General features: G+C 53.7%; 2 protein-coding genes across 2 annotated transcripts; both read right to left on the bottom strand.

The window, feature by feature from the left end:
• Positions 1 to 97: 97 nt before the first annotated feature.
• Positions 98 to 547, bottom strand: LOC136557332 (calmodulin, striated muscle). Its single transcript, XM_066551068.1, has one exon. It carries the CDS (start codon positions 545 to 547, stop codon positions 98 to 100), a length of 450 nt encoding a protein of 149 aa, XP_066407165.1.
• A 4,154-nt stretch (positions 548 to 4,701) lies between these two features.
• Positions 4,702 to 18,524, bottom strand: NET1 (neuroepithelial cell transforming 1). Its single transcript, XM_066551067.1, has 10 exons — positions 18,408 to 18,524; positions 14,263 to 14,370; positions 12,055 to 12,222; positions 11,259 to 11,321; positions 10,601 to 10,697; positions 10,417 to 10,493; positions 8,919 to 9,176; positions 8,513 to 8,683; positions 7,569 to 7,755; positions 4,702 to 6,702 (listed from the first exon to the last, which is right to left on the bottom strand). Exons 1-10 carry the CDS (start codon positions 18,498 to 18,500, stop codon positions 6,323 to 6,325), a joined length of 1,602 nt encoding a protein of 533 aa, XP_066407164.1. The 5' UTR covers positions 18,501 to 18,524; the 3' UTR covers positions 4,702 to 6,322.
• Positions 18,525 to 19,744: the final 1,220 nt, after the last annotated feature.

Genomic DNA, 19,744 nt, shown 5'->3' with positions numbered 1-19,744 from the left:
ACGCCCAATATGAGGAGGGAGAGCCAAGGTTTGGGGATTTTCCATGGACGCAGGGAGTTACCTGCGGAATGGAGCTGGAGGCGGCCGACGGGGGCCGTCACTTCTCCGTCATCATCCTCACGAACTCCTCGTAGTTGACCTGCCCGTCGTTGTTGCAGTCGGCCTCCTTGATCATCTCGTCCACCTCCTCGTCCGTCAGCTTCTCGCCCAGGTTGGTCATGACGTGCCGCAGCTCCGCCGCGCTGATGTAGCCGTTCCCATCCTTGTCGAACACCCGGAACGCCTCCCGGATCTCCTCCTCGCTGTCCGTGTCCCTCATCTTCCTGGCCATCAGCGACAGGAACTCGGGGAAGTCGATGGTGCCGCTGCCGTCGGCGTCCACCTCGCCCACCATGTCCTGCAGCTCGGCCTCGGTGGGGTTCTGGCCCAGCGAGCGCATGACGGTGCCCAGCTCCCGCGTGGTGATGCAGCCGTCGCCGTCGCGGTCAAAGAGGGAAAACGCTTCCTTGAATTCCGCGATTTTCTCCTCCGACAGCCGCTCGGCCATGGTGCTCCCCGCCGGCACGCGGCTCTGCCCCGGCACGCCGCGGCCAGGAGGAGGAGGAGGAGGAGATGGAGATGGAGCCTCCTCCCTCCCAGTGCCTCTCCCCGCAGCAGGCGGAGGAGGCAGGAATGGGAATGGATCCAGAAGGTTTGGGAGCTGGGGAAGAGGAGTCACCCAACCCCCTTGGGCCACCCTGGCTCTCGTCCCACTGCTCCCACGGTGGCGTTTCAGATCCCAGCAAAGCCCTCATTAGGGGTTTGGGCTGTGGTTTCGGGGTGACACACGCCATTTCCCCAGTTTCAGGGGTATTTTGGAGGGGATTGGGGCTGTACAAAGGAGGTGCAGGGGTCCCCCCCAGTCTCCCCAGCCCCAGGCGGTGCTGGCAGCGCATCAAAGGCACCGAGGGAGGATCCCCGTGCAGGTCCTGGCAGATCCCGGCTGTCCAGAGCTGCCGCTCCCACCTGGAGCTGCCGGGGCCCTGAGTCACCTCCGGGGCCTCCTCCGGGGCTGGAGCAGGGCAGGGGTGTGGGGTCCTGCCCTGTTACTCAGGGCTGAGCTGAGGGATCTCCCCATTGTCAGGCTGGGTTTACTCATCTCTTACTCAGGGTGTAAAGGAGGGGACAGTGACAAATGAGGAAGTGTTTCTGCATCCAGCCATCCATCCATCCATCCATCCATCCATCCATCCATCCATCCATCCATCCATCCATCCATCCATCCATCCATCCATCCATCATCCATCCATCCATCCATCCATCCATCCTTCCTTCATCTATGGATTCCATCTATCCATCCATCCGTGGATCCCATCCATCCATCCATGGATTCCATCCCTCTTTCCTCTGTGCCCACAACAGTCCAGTGACCTTTCCCCAGCCGGATCAAGGAGCTGCCGGAGCCGGAAGTCCCACAGACAGCAGAAGACAATTTCACTTTCTCAGCCATGGGAAATGGGCACCAGTTGATCCCAGTTTAACCCAGTGAGGATTTTGAGCTGTGGGATTTGGAGGGAAGGGCACAAACCAACAGCCAGCCCATGGGACAGCTGAGGAATGGTGGGATGAATCTGGGAGGGGATCGCCCTCCTGGGGAAAACCTCACATGGAGAAAGCCCTGGGCGTGTGGAACGCTGCAATTCCCGGGAGGAATTGTGGGAGCCGTGCTGGGAACCTGTCTGGTGAGAGGTTTCGGGGAGGGGAGGCCCTGGCAGCTCCTCCCGTGCAAGAGCTGCTCCCTAATTATCTGTCTGATTGCCCTCGCTCGCTGCTCCGCTCCAGATTTAATTAGATCCACTCCAAACTGGCGGGAAGAGCCGTGGGGAGGCAGAGCTGGCCCGGATCCACCTGGGAGAAGCAAATCCTGACGGATCACCGGGGTTTGGAGCCCTGGGAGGGTTCAGGTGCTGGTTCAAACCGTGGCAGAGGGGCCGGAGCTCGGATGGGGGCATTTGGGGTGCCTGTGTCACCTGGCTGGGGTGGAGGGGTTGTGCTGTGGCCCTTGGTGTGGATCAAAGCTGGAATCTGCTGCTTCCTTCCCATGAAAGGCATCCCGTGCTGACATCCACCATCTCCCATCCCATCCCATCCCATCCCACAGATCCTATCTCATCCCATCCCTGTGACCAGCACCCACTGCCAGCATCCATCATCTCCCATCCCATCCCCATGACCAGCACCCATCATCTCCCCATGACCTCTCCATGAACAACACCCATCACCTCTCATCCCATCCTATCCCATCTCATCCCATTCCATTCCCATGACCAGCACCCATCACCTCTCATCCCATCCCATCCCATCCCATTCCTTTACATCCCTGTGACCAGCAGCCACTGCCAGCACTCACCATCTCCCATCCCATCCCGTCCCATCCCATCCCATCCCATGGATCCCATCCCATGGATCCCATCCCATCCTGTCCCATCCCATCCCATCCCATCCCATCCTCACATCAATTTTCAGGAGAAGGTCAAAGCCAGCCCTTGATTTTGTCTGTGCTTTAAGTGTGCCTCATTTATCAGGATAACGATCCCAATAAAAGTTCCTGCTGGCCCATAAAATCCCAGGATTTATGGCCCAATTACAGCATCCGGGGTGGGCTGTGGGGTCACACAGGGAAGGGGAGACCACCATGGTGGGGTGGGAAGCACGCAGCCGCCGCTGCCGGGATTGTGGCAGCTGAATTTCCCGGGATGTCTCCACCTGGAGCTGGAAAAGTTGGAGCTGTGATGAAGGAGGGCCCCACAAAGCCTCACACGGAGCTTTACAGGCTCGGTGTCTGGCTTTGAGGGGCCTCAAACAGGGAATGGGGGGAGAAATTCCCCCAGTGCAGGAGGTGAAAAGCTTCCAGCTGGATTCTCCCCAGATGTGCACAGATGTGTCTGGGTTTGCAGCTGCAGATGCGGCGGGGGGCGGGAGGGGGATGAATTCATGGAAAGAGAGAAAGTTGGGAGGCGGAGAGGGAAACGGCTCCGACAGGGAAAGCTCCGTGGGGCCCTCCTGTCCCTGCACGAGCCCAGACTGATCCCAGCATGTGGGGAGGGGAGGGATCTCCACAAATCCCAGCAGAAACAATGCCAAGGTTTAGCGTGGAAAATGGGATTTTGGAGAGGGTGGGCTCGGGGTTGGTCCCAGGATGGCTGTGAGGGTCTCGGGGCTGTTGGAGTAAAATTTGGGATTTGATCGTTTGTAGGTTGTGTTAGACCTTGCTCACATGGAGATTCCCAAATCCAAGGGCAGCTCCCAAAGCTGGAGCGCAGGGACCCTGATCCCTGATGTCCCCACAGAGAAGAGGCTGGGACTGGGATGTGGGAGTTCTTGGAGAGGGCTCTGCCCCCCAGTGACCCCAGCTGTGATCCCGGCTCCGGGAAGGTCCCACCCGGGCACGCTGCGGAGCTGGGCGGATCCCGAGGGCAAGCACGGATCCGGGAGCTGCTTACCCAGGGCGGAGGCGCCACAGCCCCGGGCACAGCCCCGGCCCCTTCCTGGCACAGGGATGGCACCACAGGCTGCCCTCTGCCCTTGGGAACTTCATCCTGCTGTATCCCGGGGTTCCACAGCCATGGGATGGGGGTCCTGGCTCAGCAGAGGCACGGAGAGAGCCAGGAGCCCGTGGAATTGCATGGGAGGAATCCAGGGGAGCAGGGCTTGTTTAGTCTGGAGAAGGAAGGGCTGAGCCAGCTGCACATTCCTGCAGGAGGGACAGAGCAGGGAGAGGAACCAGCAGGAGTTGTGGGGAATTGTTTAAAGGGAATGACTTCCAAAGGAATTAGGGAGTTGTGGCTGATTTGCTGTCGGCTGCGGGCTGAGGAGACACAGCCCCAGCCCAGCAGACAGTCCTGGGATTTCCTCTCCCTGGCTCCAGCAGCTCACTGATGCCTTTTTGCAAAGAGCCATTATCCCAGCTTCTCCCTGCTCGGGAAGGGCTGAATTCCCTCTGGATCAAATCAGCTTCAGAGGTCAGGGCCCAGCTGTGAATCCTGTCCCTAAAACCGAGCAAACCGAGCTGCTCCTTCCTCCTGGGGAAGCGGGGCCAGCCCGGGGCCGGGACCAATGGCCCTGGGAGAGATCCCAGTGTCCATCATTCCCATCCCATGGATCCCATCCCACGGATCCCATCTGTAAATGTGCAGATCCTGTCCCTAAAACCGAGCTGCTCCTTCCTTCACTCCCAGGAGAGTGGGGCCAGCCTGGAGCCAGGATTGCTCTCCCAGAGCTGCAGCCAAGCCTGGACACCCCATGCAAGTTCAGGCTGGAGGTTTTCGGGAAAACTGGGAAAACTGGATGGGTTTATCCTGGTACAGCAACTCCCCGGAAGCTTCCTTGGGATCAGCCCAGCAGGATCCCCTTCCCCAGGATTTGACATTTACTAAATGAGGGCCCTCCTGCTGATGGGGGTGGAATCCCAGTGCTCCCTTTCCCTGGCAAACTGAACTCAGTCATAAACTCAGCTGCTCTGCTCGTGTCCTGCCTGGACACAGCAAGCAACAGGACACGGAGCTGTACAATTCCAGCTTGTCCTGCCTGGACATGGAAGAATCATGGCAGGAGGGCAGGGGCTCCTCCTGGAGCCTCCTCTGTCCTTACCCTGAGCCAGCTCCTGAGCACGGACACATCCCTCCCTCCCTCCCTCCCAGGCAGGACTCGGATGAGGCAGGAGAGGCTGTCAGGATTTAATGGAACTTGGCACTGGAAACTGTACAACATTTACAGAGAACCACACACTGTGTCTATGTACACCTCTGCCCATTCCCAGAGCTCCCAGCCGGACACGGGACAGGCATCGCAATCCCTGGATGTGGAGCCACCGCTCCCCAAGCCTGGATGGATTTTGGGATATGGCGCCCCACTCCTGGATCTCAGGTGACAGGGACTGCAGGATCCCACTCCTGGATTATGGGGTCACAGGGATTGCAGGATCCCACTCCTGGATTTTGGGCCACAGGGATTGCAGGATCCCAGTCCCCCATCCCAGATTTTCAGGTCATATGGACTGGAGGATCCCAGTCCCCCATCCTGGATTTCAGGTGACAGGGATTGCAGGATCCCAGTCCTCTATCCTGGATTTCAGGTGACGGGGATTTCAGGATCCCAGTCCTGGATTTTGGGTCACAGGGATTTCAGGATCCCAGTCCTGGATTTCAGGGACACCCCCTGTGCTCAGAGCTGTCACACTTTGTTTCCCATGACACTGCAGCGCCATTCCCAAGCTGGGTCTTTCCCTGAATTTTCCCTGGATCTTTGGAGTGCTAGAAGATGGCAGTGCTGCCACCCTGAGTATTTACAACCACTCCTCCTCCTCCTCTCCTCACAGCTCCAACTCTTCCTCTCCTCTACCTTTCTACCACATGCAAGAACCCCTTGGTTGCCTCCAAGTCCTGCTTCCCTGAGGGAAGTGTTTCATTTCCAAAGGCAACAAAAACACGGAATCTACCTTCACTCCCTGCTACCCCTCTACTCACTGCTCCCCAAACCCTTTTACAACGTGCCTACAACCTTCCTACACCCTAGAGTAAAGCAGTTCTCTTTCAGTAGTGTCTCCCCCCAGCCCGTGGATTGCTCCGGAGCGATGTCAGGGACAGTTGGACATCACCCCTCGGAGCACGAAGGATCAAGTACTGGAAAGGAAATGCCAAGTCTGAGCAACAAAAATACAAAAATAAAAAAAAAAAACAATCAAAGGAAACAAAAAAAACCAAACCCAACCACCCCAAAATCCCAACCCCCAAACTTGAAACAAAACTAATAAAAAAATTAAATAGTTGGCAGGATACAAGAGTGAGACAGAGGAATGTACAAAGGACACACAGAGATCAAAGATTCCAGTAGGTGAATTGAGAACCTGTTGAACTTGGGGTCTGTTTTTGTAGGATTTTTCCTTTAGGAACACACAAATTTGCAGGAATTACCATAACCCCACACCAGAGTGACCTCAGGTGTTGAGTCCTTTAAGGGACTTTTGCAGTGTTGATCAAAACCCCCGGTGCTGCCCAAAATTCCACTTTATTTTCCATCCTCTACCATGGCTGTGGAAAACCTCCAGGAACCCAAATTTGCTCTTCAGATGTGCCACGAGTGTTTTGGAAAACCCTCATGGGTTCAGAGCGTAAAAACAGACCCCAGTTCAACAGTAACTGCACACCAGTAGCTGCCATTCCAACATAAACCCAGGATCCGACCCGCGGAGCGCTCCCAAGGCGCTCCCGGCACAAAATGTACACGGAATTATTTATAAATTAACAGTTTTCCCCCCGGGTGCCACCGGGGCTCCTTTGCCTCCTTACACCAGCGTTTCTTTCCGCTTCCCGCTGAGCTGCTTCTCCCTGGATTTCCGGTGCCCGGATGAGGTTCTGTGGGATTTCAGCCCTTTGGCCTCCCCCGAGTCCGGCGCGGCCGCGCTCTCGTCCAGCTCCATCGGGGATGTTCCCGAGAGGCGCTGCTGGGCCGGGACGTTGGGCACGGAGGGGTTGTTCTCCTCGCACTCCTCGCTCAGCTCGGGCAGCCCCTTGAGCTCGGGGGCGGGAACGTTCCTCTGGAACGGGGCGATGGCCGTGCGGATGCAGTTCACCCACTGCTGCTTGTGGAAGACGTCGTTGGCCTGCAGCGTGTGCGACTGGCCTGGGCTGGGGTCCTGGAAACGGACTCGGAAGATGTTTTTGGCTGGGGATAAAGGGAAAAGCTGATCAGCTCCTAGGTGACATGTAGAGGTTCCATTGGTAGGTTTGAAATCCCAACAAAGCCCCCTCAAATCCCAAAAATCCAGCAGGGAGACAAAGATGTTTTCTAATCCAAGCCCCAGCTGTGAATTCATGGCTGATTGGATCCGTGTTGGGGGAGATGAAACAGGAAAGCCTTATAAATATGATTGTCTGGCAAAAGATTTTGGGAATATGGAAACTATAAGTGAGATTGAAATGAAAGCAAGCTTTGAGATCCCTCAGTTACTGAACAACTGGAAAACAATGGTGTGGCCAGCTGAAGGTGATCCCCTTTTGATGGAACAACTCCCTCTGCTTGCAGACAGGCCCAAGTGGCAGAGCAGACCCTACAGCTTGGCAGAGGGGGAGGAGTTTTTGGGGTTTAAAATGTAACACAGGATGGTAATGTAATGATTCTTACAGGCTGTATGGAAATGCTCTAGGATTGGTTTATTGTGCTGGATTGGTCAGTGAGAATCAGAATATTCAACACAGAAGAAGATTTATGGTATTGGAATGGGAACCTCGCTCTCTTATGCTTCTGCTCTCTCACCCTCTCATCCTCTCTGCCCCTCTCTTCTCTCAGGCCTGCTCTGAGCTGTGGCTGGCAGCTCCCAGCAGGGCCCTGCACCCAGGCCCTGTGCAATAAACCCCAAATCCCAGCAGGGCCCCTGCACCCAGGCCCTTTGCAATAAACCCCAAATCCCAAAAGGCCCCTGCACCCAGGCCCTGTGCAATAAACCCCAAATTCCACCCCCTGGTTTCAGAGATCTCTCGTCTCCATCCATCCTGACCGTGCTAGTCCCCGATGCTCCTAGAGATCCGTACCTTTATCAGAATTTCCAAAAGCTCCTCGGAAGGAGCCTCCCATTTTGACATCTCCATCCTGGAGGTCCTCAAGGAGCAGCTCCTGGACAGGGATGGGCTGGCGGTACACCTGGAACGCCTGGCGCTCGTTGCGGGTCACCGGCCGCGTCAGCACCAGGATTTCTTGGAAGAGGAAGACGTAGAGCTTCTGGAAGGGAAAACATCCCAGTGTTCACTCTGAACTCCATGAGCTCACACATCCTGTGGGATTCAAGGCCACCTTATCTGCAGTTTCACCCACAATAACTTTCAGAATCTCTGGTGACAATGCCGAGGTCTGGCACACGCCAGGATTACATCAGCAGCTTTATCATTTTATTGATCCCTAGAAAGGGAATGATGATTCCCAGGTGCCCAGGATAGGATGATTAGGAGCCATATCTTTCCTCTGTGCATGGAATGCCTCGTGTGCGTGAGTAAAACAGCCAATTAAACAACAACAAAAAAATCTCCTCCAATCAAGAGAGAAAACATGAGAAGATTTGAGGTTGAAATCAGGACAAAAGGCAGCAAAGCCCAGAGTGCAGTGGGTGGGAGATAAACTCCAGGCAGCCCAGCCCAGCCCAAACCAAACAGGCTTTTGCAGGAACCCTTTTGTTTGGAAGAGCTCCTAATGGGGAATGTCAGAGCACTACTGGGAAGTAAACAGCGGCAGGAAATCCCTCTGGATGGAGAGCACTTTCTGTGGGCACTCTGTGCTAATGATTTTCCAGCTTCCCAAAGGCAATCGTGGAGCTGTCAGCAGGAAACTTTCCCTTACACCCTGAAATGAGGCTGACAATGATGAGATTTTCCTCTGCTCTTTTATCCAATATCCAAACTACCCCTAAGGATGGAAGGCTCCCAGTCCTGCTCTGAGTTTAAACCAGGTTTGAGAATTAATTAGTAAAAACCAAGGGACTTACGTGTCCATTTTTATTCTTCAGCTCCCCGTGGCACAGTAAAGCTTTGCTGCCTTCAATCCTTGGATCCTTCTGCTTCTCATCCAGGTACTCCAGCTTGTCAATGTAGTACTGGCACTCAGACTCGCCCTTCTTCAGGTTGATGTCAGAGAGGACTCCTTGGATTATGGAGATCTAAAAACCCAAACAAACGATTAAGAGGGATTACCTGCTTCCCTGTGTGACCTCTGCTTGTCTCCTTCACAGCTCCCAAGGATGCAATCCACATGGACTGATCCCTCGCTTTCCCTGTCACAGATTTGTGCCCCTCAAGAAAACCCCCCTGGCAACTCCTGAGGGTTTTAAGGAGGAATTTTGGAGCTCCCACATCTCATCCCTGGGTCAGAAGAAGCAAACCAGGATCACTCACGGCCTCCTCCAGGATGTGGATGTCGGGATGGTCCTTGGGAGTGTGCCTCAGGATCTCCTTGAGGAGCAGGGGGTATTTGACCAGGCGGCTCCGAGGGATGTCCAGGAAGCTCCAAAGGTCCAGCTTGCGGCTGAAGGGAGACTCCAGGCAGCGCTGCAGGAAATCCTGCACCCTCCTGTCCTGCTTCTTCTGATCCAGGAGCGCTTTGGCTGCCAGCTGGTTGCTGCAGTAGCCTTTGTAGGCGTGGAGTCGGGGTAACTGCAGGGAACAGAGGAGATTTAGGAGTCAGATTCCCCGTGGGAAAAGCAGGTGTCATCACATGGCAAACTCAGGGAGCTCTACAACACTCACTGGGGTATTTTCCCCAATAAAAAGATAAGGGAGGATCCTGTGAGGAGGATGAGCACATGGAGCCCATGAAGCTCCCAATGTCTGGATGAGCACACAGAGCCCATGAAGCTCCCAATGTCTGGATGAGCACACAGAGCCCATGAAGCTCCCAGTGTCTGGATGAGCACATGGAGCCCATGAAGCTCCCAGTGTTTGGATGAGCACAGGGAGCCCATGAAGCTCCCAATGTCTGGATGAGCACAGGGAGCCCATGAAGCTCCCAATGTCTGGATGAGCACATGGAGCCCATGAAGCTCCCAGTGTCTGGATGAGCACACGGAGCCCATGAAGCTCCCAATGTCTGGATGAGCACAGGGAGCCCATGAAGCTCCCAATGTTTAGGTGAGCACACAAAGCCCATGAAGCTCCCAATGTCTGGATGAGCACATGGAGCCCATGAAGCTCCCAATGTTTGGATGAGCACAGGGAGCCCATGAAGCTCCCAGTGTCTGGATCCTGTGAGGACAATGAGCACATGGAGCCCATGAAGCTCCCAATGTCTGGATGAGCACACGGAGCCCATGAAGCTCCCAGTGTTTGGATGAGCACAGGGAGCCCATGAAGCTCCCAATGTTTGGATGAGCACAGGGAGCCCATGAAGCTCCCAATGTCTGGATGAGCACACAGAGCCCATGAAGCTCCCAGTGTTTGGATGAGCACACAGAGCCCATGAAGCTCCCAGTGTTTGGATGAGCACACAGAGCCCATGAAGCTCCCAGTGTTTGGATGAGCACAGGGAGCCCATGAAGCTCCCAATGTCTGGATGAGCACACAAAGCCCATGAAGCTCCCAATGTCTGGATGAGCACATGGAGCCCATGAAGCTCCCAATGTTTGGGATCAGCAGGGATAACACTTCTGGAATCACACTGGGACAAAGAGTCCAGGAGACACAGACATTTCAACCCTAAATCAGCAAATCATTGCAAGTCTCTGGGGTGAAATCGGGGCCAATTCCAGCCATCAGAATCCCATTGTTTTCAGCATCGCCAGGATTTCCCTTCCAGTCTTGCAGTGAGGGCCACTGAAGCCCCAGAGCTCTGCAGCTTCTGCCTTTAAACGTTCTCTAAGCTCAGTTTTAGCCTGTTGATTCCAAGTTCTGAACTCACCCACTTCACAAGGATGGGCCCAATCTGCTCCACTGTTCCATCTGGCTTTGTTGCTTCTCCCAAGCTTGCCAGTAAGTCTGGAATGGAAACAGGGAAAGAGGAATTGCACCAATGCCCTAATGAGTAACAGGAGAAAGCAGAGAGGTTAAATCCTAGCGAGCACAAACCACCCAGCTGCTCTTACCTTCATGCAGAGGAATGTAGGAATCCAAGTCCCCAAAAATGTGGGTGAGTTCCTCCTCAGACATGATGGAGAGTTTCAGCATGGGGTCGTGGTAGGCCTGTCAAATACAATACATTCAAATGTGCCTCAAAGCTGATGCTTTAAACTGATTCAAATGTGCCTCAAAGCTGGTGCTTTAAACTGATTCAAATGTGTCTCAAAGCTGGTGCTTTAAACTGATTCAAATGTGTCTCAAAGCTGATGATTTAAACTGATTCAAATGTGTCTCAAAGCTGATGATTTAAACTGATTCAAATGTGTCTCAAAGCTGATGATTCAAACTGATTTATCAGGTGAAAGAAATTAAGGCAACAGAAAGAGTAACACTGATTTGATGCTAGAATATTCACTCAGTGTGAAGTATGGAGGACTTAAATGAAAAACATTTTCCTGTCTGGACTATTCCCAGCTGGGAGAGGGAGTCCCCGGGCAGCTCTGCACAGTCCTTTTATGGCTGGGTTTGCTACAATCACACCAGGGCTCACGTCAGCTTTCTGGGCCAGCTCTCAAACTGGGGGTTCTGGGCTGATAAAGCTCCCACGTCACGTTTGCAGGTGCAAAAAATCCCTCTTTGTTCCCTGGAATGTCATCGCTGACTGCAGGAAGAAATCCCACTCACCTTTCTGGCCAGCTTCAGGTCTTCAATCAGGTCCTGCTCTCCCCTGGACATTTCATAGATGGCCTGGAGGAAGGAAAAAGCACCCAGAGTTATTCTGAATCCCGGTCTCTCTCAGCAAGAGCCTTTCAGCTCCCATGATGTACAGCCTGCCCTGAATAGGCCTTTGGCCACCCCGATCCCTCGCTGGCACCTGGGCATGACAACCCTGAGTAAATCTGCTTGCCTAGCCCTGAGAGAGCAGCTTTGCTTCCAAGCGTGTGAAAGCCCTGATGGCCCCTGCACGAGCCAAATTAAATACCAGAGCCTTTTAAATCACTGCTTTTAGCCAGGCAAGGCTGCAAACACAAAACCCCCGAAACCGCAGAGGTCAAATCCCAGGCGGCTTCCGGCGGCTCCTGCGCCGTCTCCAGAAGATTTGTCCAAGAACTCCAGGAAAAAGGCAAGCCAAGGCCTTGCTGCTTGGCTCCCAACCAATTGTCAGGAGCTGGAGGAGAAAGAAAGACAGCTGGCTCTGCGAGGAACCTGAGGCTGGGGCAGCTGCAGAGCAGCCAGCGGGGCCGGGGCTGGGATTTCAGGAATGCCGTGGAAAGTTTGGCATCTCCCAAGGGTCACACAGGGGAGGTGAATTCCAGAGTGGAATCCTCCTTTTCCCATGGCTGACGCAGACATAAATCTCAGGTTTAGGTGCACAGGAAGATGCAGCCCCCCCCCCAGAGGTTGTTACTCCTTTCCCAGCAAGGGAAGGGACCGAAGGCCTCGGCTGCTGCTCCCAATCCCGTTTTCCGTGGGCAGTCACCTCCTGGCGCTTGATTTCCTTGGTGCTCAGGGATTCCTTCGTGTTGACATCCAACATTTCAGACCAAAGGACACTGTTCCTTCTCTTGGGGGGAGTAGGGGCAGCAGACCTGCTGCATGACTTCTGGGCACAGCCAGGGGATTTGCTGTCGCTGCGAAGGGTGAACGACTGCAGGCATTAAAAAAATAACGAAAAATATTAAAAACAAACGTGGAGAGCCAAGATTTCAGGAGTATTAGATGATCCATCCCATTCCCAATCCTTCATCCCCCTGGGTTATCCAGGGCAGGAAAACACACCCAGACACTTTTCCTCAGATAAAGGAAAGCTTTAATCAAGCTGCTGAGGAAGCCCAGAGCTTGGCAAGGTTCTCCATGCCCCTCTCCCTGCGAGGAAGATGGGAAGGCAAAGCTTGGCTCTATTTCCAAGGTATGAGGAAGTAAATAAACAAGGATCATAACTCTTGTTCTGAAGAGGTTAATGAGAAGCCACTTGAGCTTTGCCCTGGTGTTTTACAAGTGCTGTTATCTGCAGGTGAGAGCACAGAGCTCCTTGGCAGCGGCTGCTGTGCCAGTGCTGGGCAGCAGGGTCAGCTCCCATCATGCTGCAGCACACGTGGGCCCAGGCCCAGGGCACTTTATCAGCTCTTTATCTGCACCAGTTGATTGTATTTACTGTTGAACCTGTCTGCACAGCACTTTATACCCGTGCACTCCTGAGGGAGCCCTTCCCAGCCCCGAGAAAGCTCACACAGAGCTCCAAGAGACACCCCAAAACCCCACGGGGTGCCTGTTCCACCCCATCCCACCAATCCCTTGCCCAAATCTCCAGGTTTTTGCCCTGTTTTTACCTGGATTGTACACCTAATTAAGCACCACTTCACATCAAATCACCACTTTGGATTTGAAGCAGCCTCCTGACACTGGGTAGACCTCGTATGATTATTCCTCTACATTTCTATCTAGCGATGAGGATCCTACTCTTCTAGTATATTAATTACAATCGACTTCCAGTCCTTAGAATCTGGTTTGAGCCCAGAGAAGAGTAATAAACATAATCCTATTCAGACTGGCCCTATCACTGACCCTAAGCATCCTCCTAACTGCACTAAAAGCGTTGAACTGTCCCATTTCTGACAGGGGAGATCAGGCTGGCCAGGGAGGACACTCGTGCTAAAGCTCTCACCGAGCTCCAAGAGATGCCCCAAAACCCCACGGGGTGCCTGTTCCACCCCATCCCACCAATCCCTTGCCCAAATCTCCAGGTTTTGCCCTGTTTTTACCTGGATTGAACATGGATTGTATGCCTAATTAAGCACCACTTCACATCAAATCACCACTTTGGACTTGAAGCAGCCTCCTGACACTGACACTGGGTAGACATTGTATGAATATTCCTCTATATTTCTATCTAGTGATGAGGATCCTACTCTTCTAGTATATTAATTACAATCACCTTCCAGTCCTTAGAATCTCATTTAAGAATATGATTTAACTCTTAAAGAAGAGTAATAAACATAATCCTATTCACACTGGCCCTACCACTGACCCTAAGCATCCTCCTAACTGCACTAAAAGCATTGAACTGTCCCATTTCTGACAGGGGAGATCGGGCTGGCCAGGGAGGACACTCGTGCTAAAGCTCTCACCGAGCTCCAAGAGATGCCCCAAAACCCCACGGGGTGCCTGTTCCACCCCATCCCACCAATCCCTTGCCCAAATCTCCAGGTTTTGCCCTGTTTTTACCTGGATTGAACATGGATTGTATGCCTAATTAAGCACCACTTCACATCAAATCACCACTTTGGACTTGAAGCAGCCTCCTGACACTGACACTGGGTAGACATTGTATGAATATTCCTCTATATTTCTATCTAGTGATGAGGATCCTACTCTTCTAGTATATTAATTACAATCACCTTCCAGTCCTTAGAATCTCATTTAAGAATATGATTTAACTCTTAAAGAAGAGTAATAAACATAATCCTATTCACACTGGCCCTACCACTGACCCTAAGCATCCTCCTAACTGCACTAAAAGCATTGAACTGTCCCATTTCTGACAGGGGAGATCGGGCTGGCCAGGGAGGACACTCGTGCTAAAGCTCTCACCGAGCTCCAAGAGATGCCCCAAAACCCCACGGGGTGCCTGTTCCACCCCATCCCACCAACCCCTTGCCCAAATCTCCAGGTTTTGCCCTGTTTTTACCTGGATTGTCTGCCCGAAGCGTCGAACTGCCCCATTTCTGACAGGGGAGATCAGGCTGGCCAGGGAGGTGACTCGTGCTAGAGGCCGGACCCGTTTCGTGCTTGGCTCCTGCAAGACAAGCAGAGAACAAATTGTCCTGGCTGTGCCTCCCTCGGAAATTTCTCAGGCAGCTTCCAAAAGCATAAACCCACTTAAGGAGTGGCAAACACAGCAAGGAGAGTGTTTGGAGGCAGCCATTCATCTTTCAAGGCTATAAATATTTGTCTGAACTTTAAGGCTGCAATTAAACTGCAGAGGTTTTTGCCCAGTGTTAAAAGAGGTGAGAGAACATCAGTGAGAATTCAAAATAGGGCTCCAGCAGGGACTGTTATGCTTTGAACAGAAATAGATTAAAGTGTTTTCTGACACGATGTGGCAGCTAAAGATGGAGCTGGGATCTGCTTCTCCATTTTCTCATCTTTTCCTCTGGAGAAAGAATGTGTTTTTCCATTTTATTTTGGAGAGCAGGGCAGCAGTGGGGGCCCAGCACAGCCTGGGCAGCTCCTTTAACAAGCAGCAAACAACCACAAGCTGAACATTGCTGCGAGGGACACGCACACAGACAGAGCTGAAACCCTTCACTTTGCACAGTTTCCTCCTCCTGCTGCTCTCCCCCACCCCTGCAATGACTGCAATTTTTCTCACACGTTGTTTAGATTTGAAAGTTGGAGCTTCTGCTTTTCTCCACCGCTAATCCCTGCCCGGAGCTCAAGTCTGTCCCGACCCAAACGCTGCCAAGAAAGAGGAAACGCCCCTGGAAAGCTCCTGCTGCTTCAGTTTTGAAAATTCTGTTGGCAGCTCGACGTGTTGGACATGAAAAATATTGTGTGGTGAGGGCTGGGCAGGAAAGGTGTGCACAGGGGGAAGCTGGGAAGAGATGGGCTCTGAGTTAAGGCTTGGAAAGGGCTGCAGGACTGTCCTGGTGCTGCCAAACATCGGGCACGGGGCTGGATGTGACTCATCCTCAGGAGACTGCTCAGCACCAAGCTCACACCGGGACAGGGAAGCAGAACGGCCTCAGTTTGGGTTCACCTCGGTTAAAACTGGTTAATTATTGTTGGATCTGAACTCTTTCAAAAGGCTGTGGAGGCTGCTGAGGACGAGCTCTGGGCTGTTTCCATTCCCAGCCCAGCTCGGCGGCCAAACCCTTCGCTCAGAAGTGACAAAAAAAAGGGGAATAGGAACACCCAGAGCTGGATTCCAGTCATGAAGGAGCACAAAAGCTACGTGTGTGTAAGATCCGATTTCAGCAACCCGACCCCAGCAGCGGCCCTGCCCACACGCGCTGTTGGGCAATAGAGGAGGAGGAGGAGGAGGTGAGCTCACCCTGAGCTCAGCCTTCAAACTTGCAGGGGGGGAACATGAAAAGAAACAATTTATGAGCCGTGCAGGAAGAAAAGAGCTCTTGGCACGGCACAAAGCTGTGCTATAAGCGTTTGGGGAATGTCAGAGTCAGGAGGGTACCATAAACATGGAGGAAAGCTGTGAAAGTGTCCTCGATCATGAGATCCTCAGCTGGGTTGAAGTGGGACACCAGGAACTCCAAGTGGGACACCAGGAACTCCTCCACTGACTCCAGACAGGGACAGTCAGGGAAAGGTTGGATAGTCAGGCCAGGCTCAAAGACAACAAGGAAGGTTTAATGTATCACAGACGTTTCTGAGTGGAAGAAGAGGGAGGTGTTTACTTCTAGAAAATCATCTATCAGGGCAGGAGGATAAATAAAGGGACGCGGGCCTGGAGAAGCTTAAGAAAGCGCAGGACTGAATCGGGGAAGATGCAGACACAAAGCCACCCACGGCTCCGGCAAGGCCAGGGATAAAAATAGCCTGGAAAAGCAAAATGTGACACTGCAAATGAAAAGCAAGAAACCTCGAGCCATGGGGAGGAGGCTCCAGCAGGTCACTGGCGAGGGGTCAGCGCTGCAGAGATCCAGTGACAGGGCCGGGAGCCCGGGGCCGTGTGGGAATGTGGGAATGTGGGAATGCCGTCCCTGCACATCTGTGCCCGCCTGAAGCGACACGTGCACGTGCCCGAGGGCTGGCAGCAGGGATTCCTGAGCTCAGCTCAGCAAAAAGCCATTTTTTCCTCTCTTAAATGAGAGAAAAAAATAAAATAAAAAAAATAAAAAAAAAAGAAATTCCCCCACTTTGTGTCTGAGCGCTCCGAGTGCCAAATAAACCCCATCTGGCTGTTCCTCTCCTGCCGGAGATGGTTTGCTGCGGGGCAGGGAGCAGGAACATGAGATCCTGCGCTGAGTGCTGGAGCCGGGGTCGCGGGCTCGCCGCCGGCCGGCGCGGGGTGAGCCGAGACCCCGGGCGGCTCATGCTGCGGATAACTCGGGCTCGGGACGGGCTTTTCTAGCTCTGTACTCGCAAACAATGACTCTCCTGTCTCCGCGCCGTCTTCCTTACAGGAGCCAGATTACAATAAAGTCTGGGAGGTTTCTGTAACAATCCAGGGGTGTTACAGCACTCTGGAATAATTAAAACCCCAGCGGGGTCAACAGCTCCATCAGGAAATATTGTTTTTCCCGAGAAATCTTCACGATTTCTCACATCACATCACGAGAACAGCCACTAAAGGTAATTTTGAGCCAGGAGGGATTTCACACCCCTGAAATTCCTTCAAGCGCTCCTAAGTGCAGGTTAACTCACGAAAAGATTGCACCTTGCTGGAAAGAAAACCAGGCATTACTTTTGAGCAAGGCTTTTTTTCAGCAGCACGCCCACAACCTTTCCCCTGTGCTGGGTAATAATTAGTGGTTTTTACGAGGATCCCTTGCTCGAGTGCGATTCCTACGTGCCCCACACAAACACGGTGAGCAATGGCAAAACCACGCGGGACAGAAACTTTTCCTCCCGAGCCAATTCAGCAAAAAAGGGATTTTAGTCAGCAGCCTGAATAATTCCTGCCAGAAATCATCAACCACCTGACCCCCTCCATGGGAGATTCACACGCAGAGCCTCAAGATGAACAATCAGAGCTTTCCCAAAGCCAACAGCCCCCATATTCCCCACCAAACTCCGGCTCAGACAGGAGCGTTGGCTCACTCCGCAATTCAGAATTCGAGGCGATTTTCTCCCCTCCCAGAGCTCTGGTTTCTGTTATTTCTCCCCCAACATCTGGTTTCCCTTTTGCACAATGAGATTGCCCAAGTTTGGCTGTTGCAAAGCCGGCATTTGCTGAGGTCGGTGACTCGGCGCTGAGCCCTCAAACCCCAGCCATGTCTGGAGACGCCTTGATTTTTTTTTTAACTTTTCCACCTCATCTCGTCACTAATCTGAGCAATAAACCCAGCCCAAGGCTGCCGGGCCCTACCTGGCTGCTGAACTTTTGCTCCTGTCGCAGCAGGAGGCTCGGGAACACCTCCGAGGAGAGCAATTATTTCCATCTGCATAACAACACGCGATAAAAATAACAATACTGCCAGCAAACAAACCAGCCCTCAAAAGGCCGACAAAATCCGCGAGGGGCTTCTCTAAGGTTTAAGCAGCAAATAAGCACCTAATTAGGAAAAATCCTGTCAGTGGAAGGAGCGCTGAGAGACCGGCGATTTTATAATGGAAACAGGCGATTTTTAAATGAGAGCCGGCGAGTTTTTAATGAAAAGCCACCTGGGGGGAGCGGGGTCAGGTGAGACACCGAGATTCGTTTTGGCTCAGCCTTTGGGGCTATGATCTTAAATACAGATGTATCTACAACCTATATACATATATATAAAATGCATATAAAAAAGATATGTACATATACATGGCCTTAAACATACATACAGTTTATAAATCGCTGGGTGAGGCACCGACATCGGTTGTGGCTGCCTGGTCTCACTCTTTGAGGACTATGAGCTTAAATATATTGCATATATATATATATACACACACATACACACACACAAAATATACGTATACATAGAGGTGAACTTAAACATACATATCTATATATATATATATATATAGAGTTCTTTCAACCGCTGGCTGCGCTGCGCTCTGCCCAGCTCGCCCCCTCCCCTCAGACGCGGAGAGCGGGAAGCTGAGGTGGATCCCCCTCCCCACTCTCCCCTCAACTAAATTCCATTTTTCCCCCTCTCCAGCCCCTGTTCCGCTCACCTCCTGCTCCCTGAAGTGCTGGTTCTGCGCGTCGATGACCCGGATAGTCCTTTTGATGGGCAGCAGCCCGCCGAGCTCGTCGTGCGCCACCATGGCCGCGGAAGCCCCGACCCGCCCTCAGCCCGCGCTCATCGCGATCTGCGCCCTCCGCGCGCCGCACCCCCGACCTCGCCGCAGGGGGGCGTGGGCAGCGCGCAAGCCACGCCCCCGTCAGGACAAGCCACGCCCCCGTCAGTGCCCGGGGCACTGCGGACCCTCCCGGAGCCCCAAATTCTTCCAGAACTCTCCCCAAAAATGCTCCTGCTCGTTTCTCTGAGTGCTGTGTGCAGCTGTGAGCTCCTCAGGACAGGAGGGACCTCGAGCTGCTGGGGCAGGGCCACAGGAGGGATGTGAGGATGGCTCAGGGCCTGCAGCATCTCCGTGCCCAGGGGAGGCTGAGGGAGCTGGGGCTGCTCAGGGCAGGGGGACACGGCTGAGGGACCCATCCAAGGGGATCCACGGGCACAGGAGCCCATCCATGGGGATCCACGGGCACAGGAGCCCATCCATGGGGATCCACGGGCACAGGGAACCATCCATGGGGATCCATGGGCACAGGAGCCCATCCATGGGGATCCATGGGCACAGGGAACCATCCATGGGGATCCATGGCTGAGGGACCCATCCATGGGGATCCATGGGCACAGGAGCCCATCCATGGGGATCCATGGCTGAGGGACCCATCCAAGGGGATCCATGGGCACAGGGAATCATCCATGGGGATCCACGGGCACAGGGACCCATCCATGGGGATCCACGGGCACAGGAACCCATCCATGGGGATCCATGGGCACAGGAGCCCATCCATGGGGATCCATGGGCACAGGAGCCCATCCATGGGGATCCATGGCCGAGGGAGCCCATCCATGGGGATCCATGGGCACAGGAGCCCATCCATGGGGATCCATGGGCACAGGAGCCCATCCATGGGCACAGGAGCCCATCCATGGGGATCCACGGGCACAGGAGCCCATCCATGGGGATCCACGGGCACAGGAGCTCCCAAAGGATGGAGCAGGCTCTGCTCCGGGCCCAGCGGTGGCACCAGGGGAAGGGGCAGGGGCTGAGCCCAGGAATTCCCCCTGGATGTGGGGCAGAGCTGCTGCCCTGGGCAGGGCCCAGCCCTGAGCAGAGCCCAGAGTGGGGCTGGAGTCTCCTGCCTGGGGACATTCCAGGGGCACCTGGACACTGCCCTGTGCTCTGGGATGGCCCTGCTGGCGCAGGGAGTGGGACCAGTGACCCACTGGGGTCCTTTCCAACCTCACCCATCCTGGGGTTCTGTGAAAAACGGGGCCTCC

The sequence above is a fragment of the Molothrus aeneus genome, chromosome 5 (assembly GCF_037042795.1).
Source record: "Molothrus aeneus isolate 106 chromosome 5, BPBGC_Maene_1.0, whole genome shotgun sequence".
Lineage (NCBI taxonomy): Eukaryota > Metazoa > Chordata > Aves > Passeriformes > Icteridae > Molothrus > Molothrus aeneus.
The sequence above is the reverse complement of the archived record's forward strand: the minus strand, read 5'-3'. Positions and strand labels throughout refer to the sequence as shown.